The sequence below is a fragment of the Ornithodoros turicata genome, chromosome 1 (genome assembly GCF_037126465.1).
Source record: "Ornithodoros turicata isolate Travis chromosome 1, ASM3712646v1, whole genome shotgun sequence".
Taxonomy (NCBI): Eukaryota; Metazoa; Arthropoda; class Arachnida; order Ixodida; family Argasidae; genus Ornithodoros; species Ornithodoros turicata.
The window spans coordinates 144,737,584-144,760,687 of record NC_088201.1 but is presented as its reverse complement, the minus strand read 5'-3'; the positions used below and the strand labels follow the sequence as shown (position 1 = coordinate 144,760,687).

The 23,104-nt window shown below is 46.4% G+C and overlaps 1 protein-coding gene across 1 annotated transcript; it reads left to right on the top strand.

The window, feature by feature from the left end:
• Positions 1–944: 944 nt before the first annotated feature.
• Positions 945–2,678, top strand: LOC135386401 (uncharacterized). The gene has a single exon (XM_064616319.1). It carries the CDS (start codon positions 945–947, stop codon positions 2,676–2,678), a length of 1,734 nt encoding a protein of 577 aa, XP_064472389.1.
• The last annotated feature ends 20,426 nt before the right edge of the window (positions 2,679–23,104 follow it).

Here is a 23,104-nt window from a genome sequence, read left to right as displayed (position 1 = left end):
TGGCGCTCTTACATCCACTAAAAAATAACCCCAACGATTGCGTCAGATACAGAAAATACATGGATCCTACGAATCCGGAGACGCGCGTAACGTACTGGCTGCCCTGCTTCCCAGTCGCTTACGAAGACATTTCCCTGTGGGAGGGAAAAAACAAAACCTCCGTGTACATCTACGTGTTCGACGAGCAAACGTCGACGGTGAGCACGGGGAGGGTTCCCTCTATGCTGTATACGAATAAAGTACATTTGCTCGTGGTTAGGGGTCATTTCTATGGAATCAGGAGTTTTACCACTTTCATGGGACGAAATGACTATTTTTATTGCGAGAAATGCACCAAGGGGCACCTAACGAGAGACGCGTTGGAGCAACACGAACGCCTATGCGGAGACGTAAATGAAACGATTTTGGAAATGCCAAAAGCGGGAGAAAGCATCTCCTTCACCAAGATGCAGTACATGCATCCCTACCCCTATTTCACGGTACTGGACACAGAAAGCGTTTTGGAAAAAAAACGCGTTCGTTAAGGACGCCGTGAGTGTGCACAGGATGAGCTCGTACTGCATCGTTCTAGTAAGAAGTTGCGATGGAAAAATAATGGACGCAGATGGGTATTTGGGACCTAACGCGGCAGCAAAATGCTTGCTCGCGCTCAAGGGATTTAGCGAACAAATCGATAGGTTGAACCGCCTCCCCTCTCCGTTGGTCATGAGTCCGAAAGACCACCTTTGTCACCAATGCGCAACACACTGTAAATATTGTGGGGTAGAATTTAACAGTCACACGCGGAAGGTCTCGCATCACGACCACACCCGCTTCGTAGAGCCCGGATCCTCGAATTTTGTCGCGACGCTGTGTGATACGTGTAACCTTACGTGTCGTAACACCAAAAACTCGTCGTGTTCGTGCACAACCTGCAATACGATTTGAGCTCCCTTCTCCGCCACATGCACGTTCTAAATCTGGGTGAACCGTGGATCTTAGCTTCGAGTTCGGAAAAGATAAGAGGGCTGAACATTGACGACCTCCATTTTCGCGATACCACACAGTTTTTCAACCTCTCCTTGTCGAACCTGGTGGAAACGCTACTTACCAGCGGTGGCGAAAGCGCCTTCCTTTGTACGCGCCAAATGTTTGATGACCGTTTCCGCTGTCTCCTAAAGAAAGGCGTTTATCCGTACACCTTCGTCGACAGTTTTGAAGCGTACGATTTGCCCGCGCTACCGCCAAAGGAAGCTTTCAAAAATGACCTGAACAATGAAGATATCTCGGACGAGGACTATCAGTACGCCCGTGATATTTTTGAATATTTTGAATGTAGCAACCCTGGCGATCACACGCGTCTCTACGTCACGCTCGACACCTGTCAGCTCTGCGACGTCGTGCTGTATTTCAGGAAGATTACGCTAGAGACGAATGCGATAGATATCTTACGCACCGTATCCCTCGCCAGTTACGCGTGGAGCAGCGCACTGAAGCTCACCAAAGTCAAACTCGAGCTGATGAGCGATCGTGAGATGTACGAAACGATCGAGAAGGGAATCAGGGGAGGCATTTGTAACAGCTTCCACAGATATTGTCGGCCTAATCACGAGGGATGCGACGATTACGACCCTCAACAAGAGAAAAAATTGATTCAGTACTTAGATGTAAACAGTTTGTACGCTTATGCCATGACTTTCCATCTTCCGACAGGTGGTTTTAAGTGGGTCGATCCTTCCAGCTTGGGCGATATCGATTTTCTCAAAATTCCTCACGATTCAGAAGTGGGCTACGTGTACGTGGTAGACCTGTCCAATCCCGAAGAACTGCACGCGCTCATGAGGAATTTCCCTCTGGCACCCGAACACAGAACCGTGGACGAGGGTGAACTATCCCCCTACCAAAGGAACTTGAAGGAGGCATTGGCACTGAACGCGCCACCCAGGAGGAAATTGTTACTGATATGTTACGACAAAGAAAGTTATGTCGTGCACTATTATCTGCACGCTCTCTACGTGAGGTTGGGCATGAAAATAAAACACATTCACGCCATCCTCTCATTCCGCCAAGACAATTTTTTGTCCGTCTTCGTGCATAGAAACCTCGCATTGAGGAATGTCTCAACCACAAAATTCGAGCGTTTACTGTATAAGACCATAACAAATAGCACGTTCGGGAAAACGATTCAAAATGTGAGACGCATGAAGAGGTACACCATAGCCTACGACAAAGAAAGTGCGCTCAAAAAAGCTAGTGCCGTCGACTTCCAGCATTTCCACATCCTGAGTGACAAGTGCATCTTGTACGAGATGAAACAGCGTCGTATCAAATGCACGCACCCAATTTACGTGGGCTTTGCCATTTTAGAGATATCCAAAGTCCGAATGTACAGCTCCATTTACGAGTCACTCTTTTCTCACTTATCCTGTTCAGTGCAGTTGATCTATGGAGATACGGACAGTATAATTTTTGCTCTCACGTGCGAGAGCCTCGTAGAGCAGCTGATGGAAATTCAGCACGAGCTAGATCTCTCCTCCTATCCACCTGACCATCCACTTTTCAACGCCGAGCACGCGAACCAGATTGGGTACTTCAAAGACGAAACGGGAGGAGGAGACACTTGTTACACGAAGTGTACCGAGATTCTCTATTCAATGAAAGGACAGTCTGTCAGAAGCAGTGCACCATCCAGAGCATAAAGCAAACAATCTACACCATTTCGAGAGTCAAGAAGAGCTTGGTCCCCTACGATGACAAGCGCTATGTGGTCGACGCCGTACGTTCCTTTTCTTACGGCAGCTTCGAATACGAGGGTAAATTCCGCTCTTTGTGTCTCAATGCATTGTAACAAAAACTCTCGTTTTTGCAGCACCGGAAAACCCGGAAGAGAGCCCTCGAACGTTATCGGGGATTGAGTAACACAGAAGACCAAGTCCTTCGCGCGCCTTGGTGAAATCGACGTATAAAAGACTGTCTATTGCACCATCACTCTAGCCCGGTAGTCAAGCATAAAGTCGACACTGCGATAAAAAGACGAAAACAGGAGGAGCACGGATCATCGTGGCAGTGTGGTGGCGGAATTGATGGATAAAAAGAATGACCATTCCGACATCGCGCTGGTGCAGTGACCCGCGCAATGACGTCGCTGCGATGAAGATTGCCCGTACCTTTTTTGGCATGTCCGATCTTCTCGTAATGTTCTGTTCGTATGAGATCGAGCAAGTCAGGGAGAGTGCGAGCATCTATCGACACCCTGTTGGAAATTCCTACTTGACTCCATATGGTATTATGACACCAGGTCGTACATGAAGCAGGAACCTACATGCAAATAGGATCCTGTTTAATTGTGGGTCCTACATGCAAATGCGATCCTACATATAAACAGGATCCTATTTGGTTGTGGGACCTACATGCAAATGCGATCCTACATATAAACAGGATCCTATTTGATTGCGGGACCTACGTTGGGTCCTACATGCAAATAGGTTCCTACATATACGCTAAAATGGCGGAATACCAAGTCTCTCGTGGTGATCCCGTATAATTTGTGCACCCTATTGTGCTGTGTATATTAGGAAATAACAAATCATGCAGCTTCTTTCTTTTTTTTTTTTATTGATATCGTTCATCATCCCTCTCACATGTCTGTTGAACAATCACACTCTTGCCTGATGTACAGCGTCTTCAACACCTTTACAGATCATGCTAGATGATAGCTCTAAGATATATTTCTTGGAGGCACCTGAAACAATAAAGCGAATTAGGAAGCTAGATTTAACAAGGGATAATACATTATGTGTAACATAAAATGTGCCAAAACCCGTGCACAGGTTAACCAGACTTCCCACATATGCTGTTACTTGAGGTCCGAAGACAATTGTTTTGTTTGTTAGCAGCAAGATCAATTAACTATGACAACTGGGGCTACAGCAAGGGTGTCAGTAAGGCATTACCTGAACAGGGTGAAAACAATGCACATTGAGTTATAATATCCGCGATTATTTATATTCTGTGCATATTTCTTCCACACTCAGGGAAAATATGCATGGCTCAAGCTGAGTTATTATGAATTAATAACCAAAAATGGAAGATCTGTATCTTTAGAGCACCGGTACCCTGTAGCAGGGCCGCTGAAGCATCACACATGATATCTTCAACCTGATGTTAATTAATGATACAGGTTAACCAACAGGGTAAGAGCACAAGATTACAAATGGAGGATAAGGCAATAGGTAACAATAGGGTAATAATCGCACTGAGCGGATAAAGTTGTAGGAACCCACACGCTAGGAAGAATACCAAGCAAAAGGTGCACGAAACATGGCATTACATGCACACAACTAACCTTCAATTCACGAAATCCAACGGCTTGCGGTCTTCCAAGGTACACACACAGAAACAGGTCCAGATACCACTAGTAAGGCATGAAATACTGTCACAGCACTGCGGGGCACCAAAACCACCAAAACTACGACGAAAGACGCTTCCCGAACGAGAGCTCTCTGGACACACGTCCGAACGCTTCTAAGATTTCCCTTTCAAATGAGCTGGAGGCATTCCAAGCTCCAAGGCCGCGCCGCCTGTAACGGCTCTCCTCGTCTCCTCCATGCTCTCCTCGCGCTACATCCAGAAAGCAGAAAGTCGCGCGTACGGGCGACCAGCGCCATTGGAAAGAGGACGTTTTCCCTGTCAAAATAAGTCTTCAATCATATTTCTACGCCAACAAACAACCGATATCGAAAAAAATGCCCCCAGCCCCATGTATAACGAGCCGCTGTTGTCATGTTGTCCTCACTCGAGAATGGAGAGAGATAGAAAGATCCCGCAAGTTTGTAGCCGTTCGGTGTTCGGAGTGCACGAATCCGTTAATAGGTGATTCACATCTCCCGCAGGGTTCAAACCTAAAAACAGGGACGAAGGTTGCAGAAGGAGAGTCAGCCTAAGGAATTTCGGGAATAGCGCCATAACCTGTAGTAAATAGACGGGGGGTGCGAATTGAAAAGTTGTAGAGCAAAGAACGGAGAACGCGCATCCAAAATTTCCAGTAAATTGGACATTAGGTAAGCGAGATTACGGCACTAAAGGAACGGCACACACGGAAGCGTCTCCGAGCGGGCGTCAGCTAGACTTGCTGGCGCCAGCGCCATGACCCTCCAACTCCAAAGCCCATATCTGGGGAACGGAAAGTCGCGCGCTTACGGCATTAAAGCGGTTAGTAAGAGCACGTCGAGAGCTTCAAAACTATGTCAAACACGACTCTGTAGGTGCAATGGAAACGTTTTTAGGACAAAAACGGCCGGCAGACCCATGTATTGGGAGGAGTGTAAACACGGAAACCGGTAGCACGAGAACCAGAAGACTTTGACAGCTGTAGTAAATTTTGCCACGTTCACCGAGTTGAGGCGAGTACACTCCAGAAAGATGAAAACTGTCCGACGCGGGCTTCCTTCCGAAAAAGGGCCCCAAAGTTTAGAAAAACAGAGTTACGAAGGCGTCTCTGCCCACAACCCCCGAACCGCTAAAGACCGATCCATGGTTCCATTTGACCGATCGTAGAGTGACTCAAGTCCTACTAGGACGGAAATTCTGGCGTCGACCTGACTAGCGGGGCGGATGTTACGGAGCTCCGAATTATCGGAAGTGCAGACGGAGGCCTGGAATTTCCAAGTATCTCGACTACTTTTAGGATTTCCTGCCAGCCGTGAGCGTGCACGTGAAGGGGAAGGATTGGGGAATCCGTCACAACAAACCGCGTCCTGCTAGAACAGGTTTAGTCCTAGATATTAGACCGAGAACCCCATCGACACCGCAATGTCGCTCGATGGGGTTCACCCGCCACCTCGACCGGTTGCGCATTGCTGTCGAAGTCTGTGCTTAAATAGCACTGAAAGGGATGCACGCATCATTGTATGCTTGATATTTCGTCGACTGGTAATGGACATACTCTATGCATGTTCCATAAATGAATGCAACCAGTCCATTCAGTTGTTTTCACCCGAAAAAAATATATCATGGCAAACATGATTGAATATGACTAGTTCGTTCTGGGCCCCAGTTTTGAAGGATATATATATATGCAATCAAATAACGTTTGTTGCTGTATTAATATATCACTTCCATATCTCAAAATAATTCCCCACGTCCTCCCCACATGAAACCAAACAGGTCACGTAAGATCTGCTATAGCTCCTTTTTGATGCCTTGTAGGATCCTACAAGTCTCCTCGTAGCCGGATATAGGCAATGTAGTGTCCTACAACTCTCCTATATTGCCGCATATGGGACAAGTAGGACACCACAACTCTCCTACATAGCCTAATATGAGACATGTAGGATCGTATGACTCACCTATATGTGAATGAATATAGGACATGTAGGATCCCACAACTTTCCCACATGATACAAAATAGGACATAAAGGATCCTACATCAATTTGTATAGGATAAATAGGATCGCATACAACCTATTTGGCTTTTTTTCAACAGGGGATGCTCAAGGGAAGACTATATGTTTCTATTCAATAAAGATGTTTCCATGAAAAAAACACAGAGTCTCGTCAAAGTTATTCACGCTGTTTAATGCGCTACATTTCGATGACTAAACGGTATTTCAATAAATCAGTGACAAAATTCACAATGTAGACTGCTTGCAGGTGATGTTGGTTCCGCAGTGAATACTTAATATGAGCAACGGCGCGAGCGAGGAGGTCCACGATGTCTGCAGACACGTAGTTGAATTCGGTGTTCGTCGACTTCAAAAATTCACTGATCACTCCGAAGGGTCCATCCTGAACGCTTATAGAGACGTTCTTGTAATGGGCGTATATCCGACGCACCATCTCCTGTAGGGGACCTTGGCATATCTTTCCTATATTGCCAAAAGCCACCATGTCTATGACGTAGCGAAAAGCAGTGATGACAAGCTCGTTTCGGGGACTCTCCTTGCTGAAACAGTCATTCTCCACCTCTTCCCAAGAAGCGTGGATACGGGGGCAAGTTTGCAAAGCGCGGTAACTGAACATTTCCAAGTATTGGTCTGAATGATAACGCGCGGATAGCGCGCTCTCCCTTTATACGGCGCTTCCAAATAAAAAACGTTAAGAAATGGGCGTCAGAACGAAAGCGAATCCATCAGCACCACCACCACCGTGCTCGAAGCGCATGCGCGAGACGTGATGGGCGACGAGACCAAAACCGAAACGTCCGACGGCAGACGTGGTGGCGCTGCGAGCGCGCGCGCGCGCGTGTGACGTATGCTCCGCGAAGAGGGCGCCAGATTCAGTTTTCTGTTTGCCTCTCGTCGGGTGCGGACGTCTGGCGCGTCGCTCGTATCGTGACCGTTGATGTGATGGTGAACTCTTTAGTCATGTAAAGAAGATGGAGGGCGGTGTGTGCATACAGATATGCTTCGATGTCGGTGAGTTGTCGTTTTAATACTTCTTCTGTTGTCGCGTTTACCTACCCCCTAACTGCGATTACTTGTCAGCGTGTATTGGAGTAGTGTATGTTTGGCGATTTACCTTGTTGCGATTAGTAGAAAGTCTTCCCCTTGTTGTTTTTGCTATTCTTGTCCGTGCATGCCCAAACATGTTCGCAGTTCCCTTGTTGCTATTGTCGGTGCATGCCCGCACATGTTCGCGATGGTGAAAATCTTGTGTGTGCCTGTTTTCGCGCGTGTTTTCCCCTCGTTAGCACTTTTTTGGTTCGTTTTTTTCTGCATTCCACGGAAGTCACCATGATGACAGCGGTGCTGCCACCTGACGTGATGCTTTCCGACCTGCATGGTGTGACGCTTTGCAAATGACGGCGCCCATGGGCTGATGCTGTTACCGAACCTGGACTGACACAGTAATGAATTGAATATGTATAGTAATGACTTGAATTATGATATGAGTTTAGAAAGTGTATTTATGCATATGTGCGCTTCTCATATCTCTAGAATCTCATTATAGAAAAAATACAACTTAACAATAATTTGATATTTTCCTCCTCTCTCTCTCTTGTTGGAATGAATAGTAATTGAATTTATTGATTGAAAATTATATTATACGCTCTATTATCGCATTCTTATGCGTGTATCAGCGATTTTAAGCGGAAAATCGAAAATAACAAAAAAAATAAAATCGGGTGGGAGTGGAAATTGCAAAATTGGGGGTAACAGGGGGGTGAGAGAGGAGGAAGGTGTCAAGTTGCTCGTTAAGTTGTATTATTCCTTTACTACTAACGACCTCCTCACGGACACCACCGCCCACCGACGCTACTTGCGCATTGCGCATGACACCTGATGTTTTTGCCTGTACAAGTAGTTACTGCCAAGCTACAAAGGCAGGATACCATCATCAGGGATGCTATTACTGTGGAGGAACAGTCGGACATAACATTACGACGCCTTGTCACAGGTTAGCGCCTTCATTTATGTGGTATCTCCATGAGCATGATGACTTGGCAATCAATACACTTTTCACATGTTGGTGAATCCCTGTCGTCCCTCCACTTCCAATATAGGGTTGGAGTGAGCACTGCACACAACATTATGTATAGAACGTGTGCTGCAATTATTGAATGCCTCACTACCAGGTATGGCCCGCTCCACAAATTATTTGTCATGGACATAATTAGAAGATATAACCCTTGTGCTTCAGTTATGTCAAACTCCCGGCCTGTCCAGAAGAATGGAATGAGGTTGCGGACCGCTTCGATACGCTCTGGCAATATCCACCCTGCCTTCGAGCCATGGATGGGAAGCATGTAGAGTTGTTCTATCCATCAAACAGCGGCTCGCTATATTTCAACTATAAGGGGAAGCACAGCATTGTGCTATTCGCTGTGGTTGATGCTGACCTGAACGTATGTACCTATATATACATCGTTGTATCATGCTTGCATGCTTAGTTAAACCCTTATACATTCGTGCAATACTTACAGTTCCATAAATATGTTCTCCTTTCTAGGCCTTGTACGTAAATGCAGGCACGAATTGACGTGTACATGATTCGACAGTTTTCAAACAAACAAAATTTTATAAGAAATTTAAGGCAGGGGAGCTCAGCCTTCCCCCACCTGAGCCACTGCCAGGTATTCAGACTAAACATTCTTTGTGACGACACAGTTTCTAATTTTGGATGTGTAACATGTGAACTGATCGGTAGGGTACGGCTCCAGCCGGATGTGTTTATTGGTGACGCTGCCTTTTCATTGGAGGAAAATGTCATGCGACCGTATCCAGGCCCCGACATGTCAATAGAAAGCAGCAGGTTCATATCTCACTGCTGCTTGATTTAAATATTATGGGTATTAACTGTAGAGATTCTGAAACACAGTTTTTATACCATCATTCATGGTTCAGGTTATTGCATGTACCAGGTATTGCTAAAGTTTCCAAGCTTCATACTGTTTCTTCACGTTTTGCAGACACTTTCGGGCTCGCAGGTTTGTGGAGAGCTTCTTTGGTGTGCTTGCCCAGCGATTCAGGGTCCTGCTCCAGCCAATACAGGCAGCACCAAATAATGCTACAACAATCGTACTCGCGTGCTGTGCTCTCGACTACTTCTTGAGGCGTGGAGGGGCTCACAGGGATGTCAGAGCTGAAAGTGAATGTAGGGCACCTGGTACCATGATGCAGCTCAGACAAAGGGGCTATCACGCATCTGCCGCAGCCAGCAGGGTACAAGAAGCGTTCCGTGCCTACTTTTCTGCAGCGGGTGCCACAGAATGGCAGGACGACCGCCTAAGTACACGCTGACTGTACGCAATAAGGAAGCCTGACAATTGCTTTTTTCAAGATTAGTTTACCATTTTTCTACATGTGTAGTATTAAACTTGAAGCAAAAGACAAATGTTACGTGGTGTCAGTGCTGTGTATGACTTGTGCGTTATACTTAAACTGGAAGATCAGTTCCATTATTTTCAACTTTAGCAGGTCCCTTCTCACCTCGTCGATGCCTTGCATGGCATCCACTACAGTAGCACCAAATGCACTTTCCGAAGTCACGTCGGCACCATCCTTCAGAATCTGCAATGCTCTCAGGAATACTTGCTCCCTAATTGGTTGTGACTCTGCCTTCTTTTTAGTCGTGGCGGTTATGGTGGTGAGCTTTTCTGCACATCACTGTCACTTGCACTGTCTCTCTGCTGCGAGCTTTCGCCCTCTGCCCCCTCCTGTGAATAGAAATCCTGCAAGTGCAACTATTTATGATAACATCTGACATAAGCACATACGTAATAGTCCGGCGCATTCAAAAAGGGCACTAATACAATTTTAGTTGTTCGTTCCCTACCTATTTCCATTATATACATGACAGTGTATTTTCTAACACGGGGCCTACCATATTGGGTGCAGTGCAGTGCAGTCGAGTGAGTCTACAGATGGCCCCGGATCGCCAACGCCTTTCACAAACTGCATATCCGCATAGAGCTTTTGCGTGCTCCTTATTGAAATACGTTCGTAGCGCGTGGAATTTGGACTTTATTTCCGGTACTGCGTAAAAAACTCATGACACAAAATGCGTCTCAACTACGCACCAGACTCACCCGGACAGCTAAGCGTCTCGCTCAATACAGCTAATGTGTCGCTACGCAGACTCTTTTTCTTGTAGTCAGGATGTTTCGGCTGGAATAGGAACTGATGCTGTTTGTAGAACTCCAACATTATTCGCTGGTTGTCAGTTCGCTGGTTGTCCAGTGAAACTGAAAGCAATTAAATTACCGTCAACAATGCACGACTTTCTTTCCCCGGAGCAGCAGGTTGTAGCAGGTTCTGCTTTCCAAATGCAAACACGTTCTAGCATGTACAGTACTAATAAAGTTATAAGGACAACCTCGCAACGGGTAATTGACAAGCGCTTACCTGCGTTTACACCGCGTTTTCTTCGCCGGCTACTCCTTCCGCCGTTTTCTTTTTCTTGACAAATTTGTCTCTCCGCGTCTCATGTCACGCCTCAACGTCACGTGGGTGCGACGTGTACAGTCATTGGACAAACTTCGCTGACGTATGTCGATGATTGACAGGATGCTCGTCGGAGATGCCGGTGAATTGCACGAGAAGCGGTTCCCAAACGAAGATGCGCAACTGAGTTGCGCATCTTTGTTTGACCATTCCACACGGAGCATCTGTTTCGTGAAACCAAGTTTCGTGCAACAAAAGATGCATCGTGTGAAACGACACTTAGTTAACATCGAACCCAGCGGGGCGCCCAGCATGACAGCGTGAGAAAAATAATATAAAGAACAAACAAACGTGAAAAGTAAACTTACCTCCACCTCGACGTCGTAAGCATGCTTTCCTGTTTGCGCAACATATTTGGCTGTAATGACTGGCCCACTGTTGATCGCGTCCAGGGTCCCTTGCACGCTATATGCGTGATTACTCTCATAGAGCTTTCCTCAGATTTGAACTCCTAAAGAATTCGCATAGAATTTCAATTTTTTCGAACCGGCAGCGAAGGACAACCGCCATCCTCAGTGCGGAAAACGCCCACTGCCACCTGCTACCACCTACCCACTTCTGACCCATGTGACCGCAAGGCGTCGCGCATGTGGCAGCGATGGAGCTGCTCCCTGGCGCAGTGCAGGCCGACTATATACGTTGACATGACAAATAAACATGGGTGCAACATGACGAGGTGTCAACTGCAACAGGCAGTCCTTTTGTTAGTTCTCTATTGATACCGAATATTGAACACGGTGTCTGCCGCGTTGCTCACGTCGCTTCTCGAACTGTCGATGAAACACTAGCGAAATTCGCTTCGAACGGCATTATAAATTGTGGAACATGGAAAAATTGGCACCAGGCAGCTCGTGGAACACAAGTACTGCTCTTCTGCTGACGTTCGAATTACATACTTGCACCTTAAATTTTAGGAAGTTCTGGTTCTCCGTGCCCAAACGAAAAGCATGAAATGGATATACCTGGCATGAAGTGTAAACAAAGGGTGCTTTTTATTTTTTGGAAAGCGAAAGCTACTTTGCTGCGACTTGAGTCGCAAGCAGGGGCAACTTTTGTAGCACCTGTTTGAAACTAAAGTGCTGCAGACCAGGAAGAGTCTCTGTTTCCTTCTAGCGCTTTTTTTGGTGATGCACACTGTTTCCAGAAAAAGAAAAAAACTGAATATTGAACAAAATAGTACGCTTTTTCGTTGAAATTTAGTTACTTCTTCCTTTCCGACGTGCCGATGCAATGCCGCGCTCACGTCAAATTACATCACCACGCCCCGCAATACACCCGCATCCTGGATAAACGTCATCAGAAGCAGAGCTAGGAAGGCTACCAAGTCTACCGACACAAAGTTCTCAACGCAAAGGGGCGCGATCAACGTACATACGCCGAACACGCGGTGAAGGCATGAAAACGCCACAGGTCCACCAGAACCCGACCTGATGCCCGTTTCCAGTGCGTGGAATGGTTTACGGTTGTACTGGTTGTACAGCGCCATCGCCCACGAACCTCTGGAACTGCAACCACGAGTGGTTGCAAATCATTAGATGGCGGAAGACGGTGTATACCAGTTTCGGTTTCATTGGTCGTCAGCGCGTGTATTCCGTGCGTCATATCCCAACTGTAAATGTGTCGATTATTGTGAAATTTCTAGAACTTATTGTACGCGTATTTCTACGCCTCTGGTGTTCTTCTTGCCTGCCGCCGTATAGCAGAACGTTCAAAAGCGACCAGTTGAAAAAATGCCATTATTCATAGTCTTCCCGAAGCCATTACAAATTATTATTACCACACGTCAAAAATATCGCCCTTCAGCATCCTTCAAATAGGAAAAAAGAACACGCTGCAAATGGTTGGGCAGTGCTACCTTCTTTTGTTTTCCGAATATCTTGCTGTGATAAACAGCAATTTTCGAGGACATTGTCTTACTCTCGGTCCTGTAGGTCCCCTGTCGAGAGTCCTATCGCAAAAGGGCTCTTGTTCACACTAGCCAAAGGAACCAGTTCTCCAATGATACCAATATCTTAACAAACAGTCACACAGATACGGAGATATCCTGCGCGGAAAATGGCCGTTTTGACCAGATGAGCGGGACCGCAGCCTTAATGGCTTACAACCTTATCTACGAAGCAGAGCACAGGCTGGTTGTCCAATTGGTTCAACAGGCCGACAGCGCTGCAGAAGCAGCACTCTCGTCTCGGAGACGGACGTGTATCGCGCTGCTGAGAGGAGATCGTCGTTCAGGCCTTAGACGCCTCGTGACTCCTCTGGCTTCCCGCCAACGGACAGCCGACATTCTCCCCTAGCCATGCTGAGCAGAGTTGATCCAGCGCTGGCTCTTTGAATGCCTCGACGTACGTCTCGTCAAGATGCCGCATTTGTTCATCGAATGCGCCTCAGTGTGGCTTTTACAGCGCAGTGGCGTTACCGCTTGAGGCAAGTTGACTCTGCCCAATGCAGTCACTGCGGTGCTGTAGAGCACATTCTTCTCCATTGCCCAAACTATCAACCTTCCCGAGCCGTACTCTCTGGATCCCTTAATGAGCTGGACTCTCGCCCACTCTCCCTCACAAAATTGCTTGGTCTCTGGCAACATCGAGCCTGCCAACGCTCTGCCCTCAAAGCTCGCTTCACCTTTCTGGATTGGATACCATACGACTTCGATCCTTATCGTGAGGGGGCCCATTATTTCATTCCCCACATCACCACCAGCAATAGGGTAGAGTGTCGCCCCTGGCGATGAAACTCCCCATTCATAATCTCGAAATAAAGTTGTTGTTGTGTGTCTCAGCAGGAAATCATAGGGACAGTCAGGAGTACAACGCGAAATATTTTTACACGAGCTGTGGGTTATCAGAACCAAAGATTTGTATGACTGTACAGCCCTAAGCAGCACAGCGTGTCGTGAGCCGAGCGGACCGATGACGGGAAGCAACGCAATCTAATCAGGAGCTCGTTGTCTGCCGCAACCTGTCCCATTTACGTTTTGCAACACCGGCAAGACAAAGGCCGGCCAGGATTCCCAATATCCGCTGCCGTCGTTTCCCCGACGGAACCCTTTGCCCTTTGCTTGCCCTTTGTGGTAGAGTAGTGACAATTTAAACAATGAACAGCGCATATAAAGCAAACATGGTTTTAGTGACACACATAAATTCACTTTTCGATTACGCAGCCCACAAGAGAGATTCAAAATGCTTATTATCAGAAGGCAGGAAGACAAGAAGCCTAAAGAAGTGAAGCGACTGCTCAAAAAGTACTTTAACTTGTGCTCCAGATCTGCAGCTGCCCCAAAAATGTATTCACGTCTATACTGGAAGGGCCAGTCCGATTAATGGCTGTATTTTTTTACATAGGATTACGAAAAATTGAACTATGTGACTGCAGATAACAGACATCCTTGTCAGCGGATTTGCCTGGGGTTGTGCGTCCTGTCCACGTCTATGTGCATGCGTTGTGTTCCGTCGTCCTCAAGCTCAAGTAAATGTTACCATAAACTTCGTTGCAACAGGTCTTGTGTTGCGTTGTCTTGTGCAACTGGTCTGGTGCAACTTGTTGTGTTGTCTTGTGCAACTGGTCTTGTGTTCACTGTTGTTGCGCTCAAGTTCGGGCTCAACCAAACATCAATTCCAGTTCCTTATCGGACCAAATGCAGAGGAACAAACGCGTATCCGAAGTTCAATATCTTCTCTGCCTTGTTATTTCTCTAGGTCATCAGTTTTTCTTTTTTTCTTTTACTGACAGACCAACTTTTGAACACTGGCTAACAGCCACCGCGAGCTGCAATGCTGGGCTAACCAAGCATGGGCAGCCCAGGAATGGGTGGAAGTAACTGGTGATCACCTGGGCGCAGTGATATTTCTTCAGACGTGTCCCGTTGCTTCATGTTCGTCAGTTGTCGATCCTCATTCTCGAGGAATGTCGTTCTGTGCCAATCATTTCCGTCATAGAGGTGGCTTCCTAGAAATGCAATAGCCGCGAATGCTTGGTATACTCTATGTCTACACGGATGCAGTTACTGCTATTTCAAGCGGCGCTGTTGCGGGTCTCACATACGCGTATACGGTGCGAATGCGAACGCTGCGAATCTTATCCTCGCGTTTGGCATCAAGAAAATGCCTTCGAAAGGTTTGCTACGACTGTCTGCGAAAATTCCTGTTCGCGCGTATTCACCCCACCTTCCTCTTGCACGCATAGTGTCTTTCTGTTCCGTACCCACAGCGATTAATGCCGGAATTTGTTTGTAACCTGCAGAACGGATAGTAAAAATTCTCTTAATTTACAGTTATATTCGTTGCGTTTCATGAGGCACACAGAAGGCTGACTTCCAGAGCACACTGCGCCCCGGCATAGCTCGGCATTCCGGGCCTCGAAACTCACGATCACAATAATGTGATAAGGCGTGAGTTCAGCCGCTGCTACGAAATCACGTGAAGGTCGACACTGCGTATCGGTGGGTTCAATCGCGCCGCATAGCAGATAACATCACGCCTGTTCTCTTTGAAGTTTGACGGTATCCAGTGAGTGCACTAATATGCGGCATGATCAAGCGCAACGATACGCGATATCGACCTTCTCGTGAGTTCGTAGCCGCGGCTGGACTCACGCCTTATCAGACCATTGTAATCGTGAGTTTCCAGGCTCGGAATGCCGTACTATGCGATCCCGTTCCAGAAGCCTGCTAACTCTCCTCTTCTCTTGCAGCGCCAGCTGGTTTTCCCATTTTCTGCCAAGTTTCAGTCCATTACACGAAATGGTCGAAACGTCACTACTCACATTGACGCATCTAGTAGAAAATGCGCGTCCGCAACTGCTGTTCTGGAAAACCATAAATTAGTATCTATAAACGCAAGACTGCTAAATCATTGGCACGCCCCGCTCACCGCAGCGCATTGCACTGTGGGGTTCTGTGCATCTACCGAGCAAGCGGGACCGCTCAAGAAAAATTAAAACGTAGAAAATCATCTCGGCGGCAAAGAGAGGTACGCGCTATCTCGCGCACGTCCTCTTGACACTTTGGCTGGCATCCCAGCGGCGTTAAAATGTCGCTGTTCTGGCTTCGTTACGTTAGTTGTAACAATGTGCCCTGACCGCGTCATGACGCTACGAACGCTACACTGCAAGGTTTTCACATTGTGCCTTTGTTCTTTCATGATATCTTCAAACCTGAGCACTGCACGCTCTTTGTTTTCGATTCCGTACCTGACTGACAACAGCTTCGAGATGTCTCTTGCTGCAACAATGCTATCTCATTTGATGTCCATTTCTAGTGCCTGTTACAAGTTTCCTAACTGAGAGACTGTGACGCGCTTCTTTCTGGCATCCTTCCACAATGGATTGGCCGCTTGTTGAAGGGTACTTCTTTCTAGCTGACGGGCTTCCTCACCAGAAACCACAACTTCCTGCGAGAGCATAAGGTACTTGAAGGTATGCATTTTGATATGCACATTACCTAAGCCGTAACAGCTGAGGTGATGCGATTGTGTTGCCGGTGGGTTCACTTGAGACAAAACACTTTGCCATTAAGCAGTCATACACATGTGCTCACGAATGACGTGGGGTCTGAACCACTAGCAACCCAAGTCTGGACATGGCGAAATAGTACCAGCTGTGTACGCAGTTGGGATATTTAGAAGAGTCGTGAAGCTTTTGGCTGGGAGTTGGACATGCATGGCTGATCGCACTGCAGCTGGGCCAAACTTCGTCTGTGTAAATGTACAAGTACCTTCCAATGTTTCAATAATGCTGTTGACTGTCCCACCGGAGTCACGTAGTCGAGATGCAACATTCCTTAGAGCCTCCCTTTGCTCATACTCGTTTTTCCTTTTGCGTAAGTCATATAACTTGAACGGTAGAGGGTTTGTAGCACTTCCCTCGGATATTTTTATCCTGTTTACATTCAATATACTTTCTGCACCAAGAACACGCTGTGGTCTATTCCAGGACTGGGGAAGTTCCTGTAGGCAACAGTTCCTTTGGTGGACGTGTGTAGCTGCTCATTTCAAAGTGCACAGAAGGGGCCTCCCATCTCCAGTTGGTTCCCCAGTTTGACGCAATCACACGCTGATATGACCACATATTTTGTTTTCGGCGACACGTGTAGTTTGCATTCACGAGCAAAATGTACATGCCAGCACGTCATGAAATGTGTGGGGAACAGTGGTACCAAACTGCCTCGATATTTCTTCGTCCGAAGTGCAGAAATGCCAACATACGACTCCATGTGGAATTTCTAGGACCCTTTTAGATGCCTTCCTGATGACATCTTGCTGTCTCAAAATGTTTTCATGTGCTCGTTGGTTATCAGGGGGAGTTCGGTAATATCTGTCACCAATTCTAAGTCCGGACACATGGCGTGTGGGCGGTTTCACAATATGTTTAGCAGTAGGACGCACTGCACATCATTGACTGAGAGCACCAAACATTGCACTAACTTGGTTGGGCGCCGACAGGTGGCGGTAGACTTGCATATCGTATACTGTGCTTCATAACTCGTATGAGTGGTACTTTGAACAACTTATACTTTAATGTTTTTTCCTCTTATTGGGTATAATGTGTGACAGTGCTTGTTTATCTTTTTTTCTTTCTCTATCTTTTGTGGCGGTTGTATGCTCCACCAAAAAGGCATTGGCTATTGGTGAACACTTGAGAAATAAAATAATTGTATAATTATTAGGCCAGCTATTTAAATGGGGGGTCAACGTATTTCCAGAAGCGTGTCGTCCAACGTAGTTGTAACTGAGGCAATAAAACACAGAAGGACGAACACGACGCAAGCCTCACAACGCCCATTTGCATACTTCAATTGGATAATGGCAGTTGAAGAAGAGGCACCAGAGGCGGGATTGAAACCAACGATTTCCCGTCACAGATGCTACCAATTACATTATGCCATCGACCCTCTAGTCAACATACCAAGCCAGCAAGGAAACACGGGGAGACGCACTCATCACATTCTTTCCTATACTCTTGCAAATCGCTTCCACATTCACACAGAAGAACACACTAGTGGAAGGTGCCATCTTTCTCATGTAAGGTGGTAGTGCAAGATGCTATTAACATAGAAGGACGAACACAACCCAAGCCCCACAACACCTAGCTGCATACTGCAATTGGATGATGGCAGTATAGGAAAAGGCAACAGCAGTGGGGATCAAACTGAAACCCTTCCATTTGCGGTCTTTCGTGCTGCCAGCATCCCTGCCCGTAAATCGGAGCATATGGGTTTGAATCCTACTGCTGGTAGCTTTCCTTCAACTTTCTTCGTCCACTTATGAGTCGATGCAACATCGAGTTGCCGCTCAATCATCGATACAGGGAGGCGTACACGCCACCGGACACATGTCTCACGCCTTTCGGCATATTGACATTCTTGCTACGTGTTACAGAGCAAGAAAAACGCTTTAGCCATCGTTTTGTTCATTTTACAGTACAACGATCGTTTGCTCACCTGCAGCTACTTTGCCAAACCTGGTCGGGATTGTCCGTGCTGGCTTACAGAGAACAACGGGGATCAGTGTTGGGTATGTTTATTTGTTGCTACTCTCTGAAAATGCAGGCAGGGACAGTTTTGCGCGCTTGAAGTACACGTAAGCGTCCAGAGTGTTTCGTGAATTACTGCGCACTAATGCTATGTTATCTAGCTTTCTAATATAGAGCCCGCAATAGAGCACAATCCCGTTGTGCACATTGTACCTTTTGCCTGGAGTACAGAGTTAGCAACAGATACATGTGTGGTTAGTATTAGATATATGACGACTATCACATTAGTGCAGCCCCAGACCTTGGTCTCGTTGTCGAAACCCTTAGCAAAAGGACATGTTGAAATGTAATAAAATATCGTTCGAAACTATATAATAAAGCTAGATGTGATTGTCATCTGTTGCACGTAACGTTGTGTATGAAGATACCGGGAAAAACATGGCATCTTTTACACGGCTGTATTCTGTATTCTATTGCGTATTTCGATTAGATGAAGGTACGTCAAATATATTTCACAGGTCTTAGATAGTGACAGGAGTAAAGCAGCTACCGAACTTTGGTCATATCTCACAACAGGGGCACGCGTCGTTCGTTACCCCGTAACGCACCACTTCGTCCGTGATGGTAGTGGTGGTGATGGTGAAAAGGTTCCCCGTGATTTGCAAGGAGCTGCAGGGTGAAACCCAATCGCAACATTTATGTGAAACTGCGTCCTACCGAGACGGTTTTCATGTGCAATCGCGTGACATCTGGAGCGTGCAAACTTTAAAGATGAGGCTTCCAAGATTGTGGCCCAGATCTAGTGTCTTCGCGAGAATAAAGGTAACGCGCTGTATTTGTTGCAGCAGAGTTGTGTCACTCCACTAACATCCACATTCTCATAAAAGCCGTATTTGGTGTAGTTGCATGCATGGACGGTTGCCCGATCATCCTCGGAAGCCACTATGTGTGTATTGACAAACAAAATATAGAGATAGTGTTTTAACCCATCAAACTGCAAAGACGTCGTGTGCCCCGTGCATGGCACGGGGAAGCTTTGCAATGTTGTATACAGCTGGCTGCGTTTACCCCAAGCAATGTCGGATCAGGGGGGGGGGGGGGGGGGTTGGACAATCGCCTCCCCATTCAAATCATTACGTTAAACATTCATTACGTTACATTATCGTTCGCAAGTCGCTCGCTGATTACACTTGACATGGGTACCCCCAACATTGGGGCGGCAGGGCAACAAAAGGGGCTGGCGCACCACTCCGAACTGACTTAGATTGCGGCTCCGGTCACTAATTGCGACTCGGTGCATATTTCTAAGGCGTGTACTGCAAAACGATGTGACACTTCTATGGTCTCAAATAGAAGGACTCCCGTGGCACTTCATTCCTGCTCTGTTGTGCACCCCCCCCCCCCCCACCATTCTCTCTATTTGCATTGTGCACATCATTGTGTTGCTATTGTGTTCATATCACTAACTGCGCAGGACATGGGGCGTGCTGAAGACGGCAAGTGCTTCAGAGGGAAATGTTACAACAAGCAAACGTACAACAGCCTGACAAAACATCAGCGTGAGTGGATGTCATGTTAATTTATATCATCTCAACGTATTGTCTCTCGGCGGCAAACAAAAATATTTACTGGCGAGACGCGTCGTCACCCACAAAGACTTTCAGAAATAAATAAAGGAAGTAACGAAGAAGGAAACCCAGACTCGGGAGGACGAAATGAAGTTTTAGTGAAGAAACGCTGAAGTAGTGACAACAAGAATGCTAAATAGTATGATCTTAATTAACAGGCGTGCTGTAAAAGGCAGGGCTTCCACGACAGCGATGGTTCGGTTCGACTGTCTTTGTTTTCGGAGCTGTGAGGCCTCTTCTCTGTATTGGTAGTTTTTTTCTTTGTTCTTTTTGATGAGCGTTTTCAGGGTGATATAGCCACGGTCCTCAGGCTCCATTGCATCTGCGGTGATGGATGCCTGGGGTACGCTGTGACGTGAGTGTCTCGAAGGTCTCAGTGACGACCACTTACTTGAAGTTTATTTTTTATTCACATACCCTAAATGCCTAAGAATTCATTACATATGGAGGGATGGACAGATGCACATAAAAGATATCACAACAAATATAATTGCCCGCAGGCCTTGGCGAAATGAACAAGCATATTTAATGGTACAACATTAGTTGATAAGGAGTTATAATATCCCTCACCTGCATTGGGGAGTTCTACAAATAATCAGACGTGCCAAAAGTTGTCTGTAGCTTAAAACAATGATCAACATGACTTGAGGAATGACATGATGGGGTGATGTTTGCCGGTAGAATGAACGTAATTTGAACCACATTGAAATATTTTATGCATGTGCACGAACTTTTACTACGAACTACGAAGTTACGACCTTTTCTGCGAACTTCTAGACGTGGAATTTCTGTATATTTTCTTTATTACAGCGACGGCTGTATGACGGCAGTTGTTTGTCAAGGATGGACTCTTAAAAATGAACTTCACCACATAGCATGCTCCTAGCCAACCATCATCCCGAATGACAACGTTCTCGCCCCCGATTTGTTGAAAACGAGAGGCGGAGCCTATTTTGTGCCGTACATAATGGGCACAAAATAGGCTCCGCCTCTCGTTTTCAACAAATAGGGGGCGAGAACGTTGTCATTCGGGATGATGGTTGGCTAGGAGCGTGCTATGTGGTGAAGTTCGTTTTTAAGAGTGTGGCATAGGTCCTGACATCTGACACGGCGTGCCATTCGCTGGCGCAGCAGCAAATCGGAGAGCACATGAAAATACGCCAGGAGCCACGCTGCGTCGTTGACAAAAGTTGCGTCTGTGCTAAAAAACGGCACCCGTGCGGGGTAGTACAAGCGCTGTTCGTGTATAATACGTTATGTGACGATTACCAAGGGTGTGTACGGCGTCTTCAGATAGGCAGTAGAGGACTCGGCACGCCGCTGTAGAACGAAAGCGGTGTAGCACACAGGGACAAACAACCCCAGGCAGCACATGATGGGATAATAGACGTCTAAATGACGTCTAAAAATAGAGCAAATGGAGCAAATAGAGCAAAAGAAGGAAACCCGGACTCGGGAGGGCGAAATGAAGTTTTAGTGAAGAAATGCTGAAGTGGTGACAACAAGAATGCACATGATGGGATAATAGATGGGATAATAGGCTCCGTGTCACATACCACGAATCGTGACGAAGCGTCATCTCAAACATATGAAGTCTGTATGTGGTCATGTTAATGCATTAGCAAAGTGTAATACCAGCTCATCAGACGGCTCATCAGGCATCTTGTGTTTTGAACGACGAGCGTTGGATTAGCCAGTCGGCTGTCGACAGCCACATTATCTTCGTTCCGATGTGTGATTGTTGTTACTGCAGCGCTTCCTCCAATGACTATGGATGTCTATGGAATGTCTAAGCCTAGACCAAATGTCAATTACCGTCAAAAAGACGTGAAATAACACGACTAACGTTGCGCCACCTAGCCATCTAGCCTTAGTCTTCCAATGTCTATGCACCTAGCCGAGATTTAGACATGTTTCTGACCAAATATCTAGAACCTGGTCAGACACCTAACGATGTATTATACGTAAAGTCTGCGACTAGACCAATTTTATCCCTCCATTCAGGGAACTGGTCTAGGATTATATCTTTCTTGTACCTTACTTTAGTCACTCTTAGGCGTACTTTAGACCATGACTAGTCATGCTACCGTCCTCGCATGCATTCATGCAAAATGTGATGGGTTTGAAATCCTTACACGCATAATTCAGGTAGCAAACGTGAATCTCAGCATCAACATGTATTGACAGTAAACCATCCACCAAGTCTACAGTATAAAGGGATTGACTTCGCTGCTCATCTTGTGTTTTGAACGACGAACGTTGGATTAGCCAGTCGGCTGTCGACACCCACATTATCTTCCTTCCGATGTGTGATTGTTGTTACTGCAGCGCTTCCTCCAATGACTCACTGTGGCCAGAAAATAGAACAAAACATGCCACAAAGCCTTATGTAACCTTATAGTTCTAGCTAGTTCGTTTGTTGGCTACACACACTATTTCACGGGATGCCTACCTGGCCATATAAGAGCAAAAACGGTGTCAATACTGATCTGACAGACTCAAAAAGAAAAGATGCAGCAGAAAAAAAAAATCACATGACGGTTACAGCCGCGTAGCTCGAATTGCGGCGACAGCTGAAAATCGCAAGGTGTGTATGTGACTACCTGATGTGGACGCCGCAAGGATCTCGGGGAAACGAGACACTATCTCGCTGTGAAAGAGAGCTGTATATGGGGTATGTTAGTCGAGGGGTACACTGTAAAAAAATTCACCGTAAGAAAAACGGGCAAATACCTGGCAGCAATGCTGCCAATTTTTGCCGGTTACAAAAATACGTATTTACTTTCAATATAGAGGTAATTTACCAAAGTCAACCTTGGTCTTCCAAATGTCAATTGACTGTCAATAGAAATGTGATTGACTTTTCACTCACTTCCTATTGATAATTGGCCAGTGTTTTTTAATTGCATGTCAATTGACTTTTATCAATTGACTTTGGGCACTCATCTTATTGACTCTTCCGTGCTCCTGTTGAAATGTTTGGCCAGTGCTTTTTAATTGCATTTCTATTGACTTTTTTTGAACTGAACGCACCTTCAGGTATTATGCTCACTCGAGGGTGCTGAATGAAGCACATCAAAAGCAAAA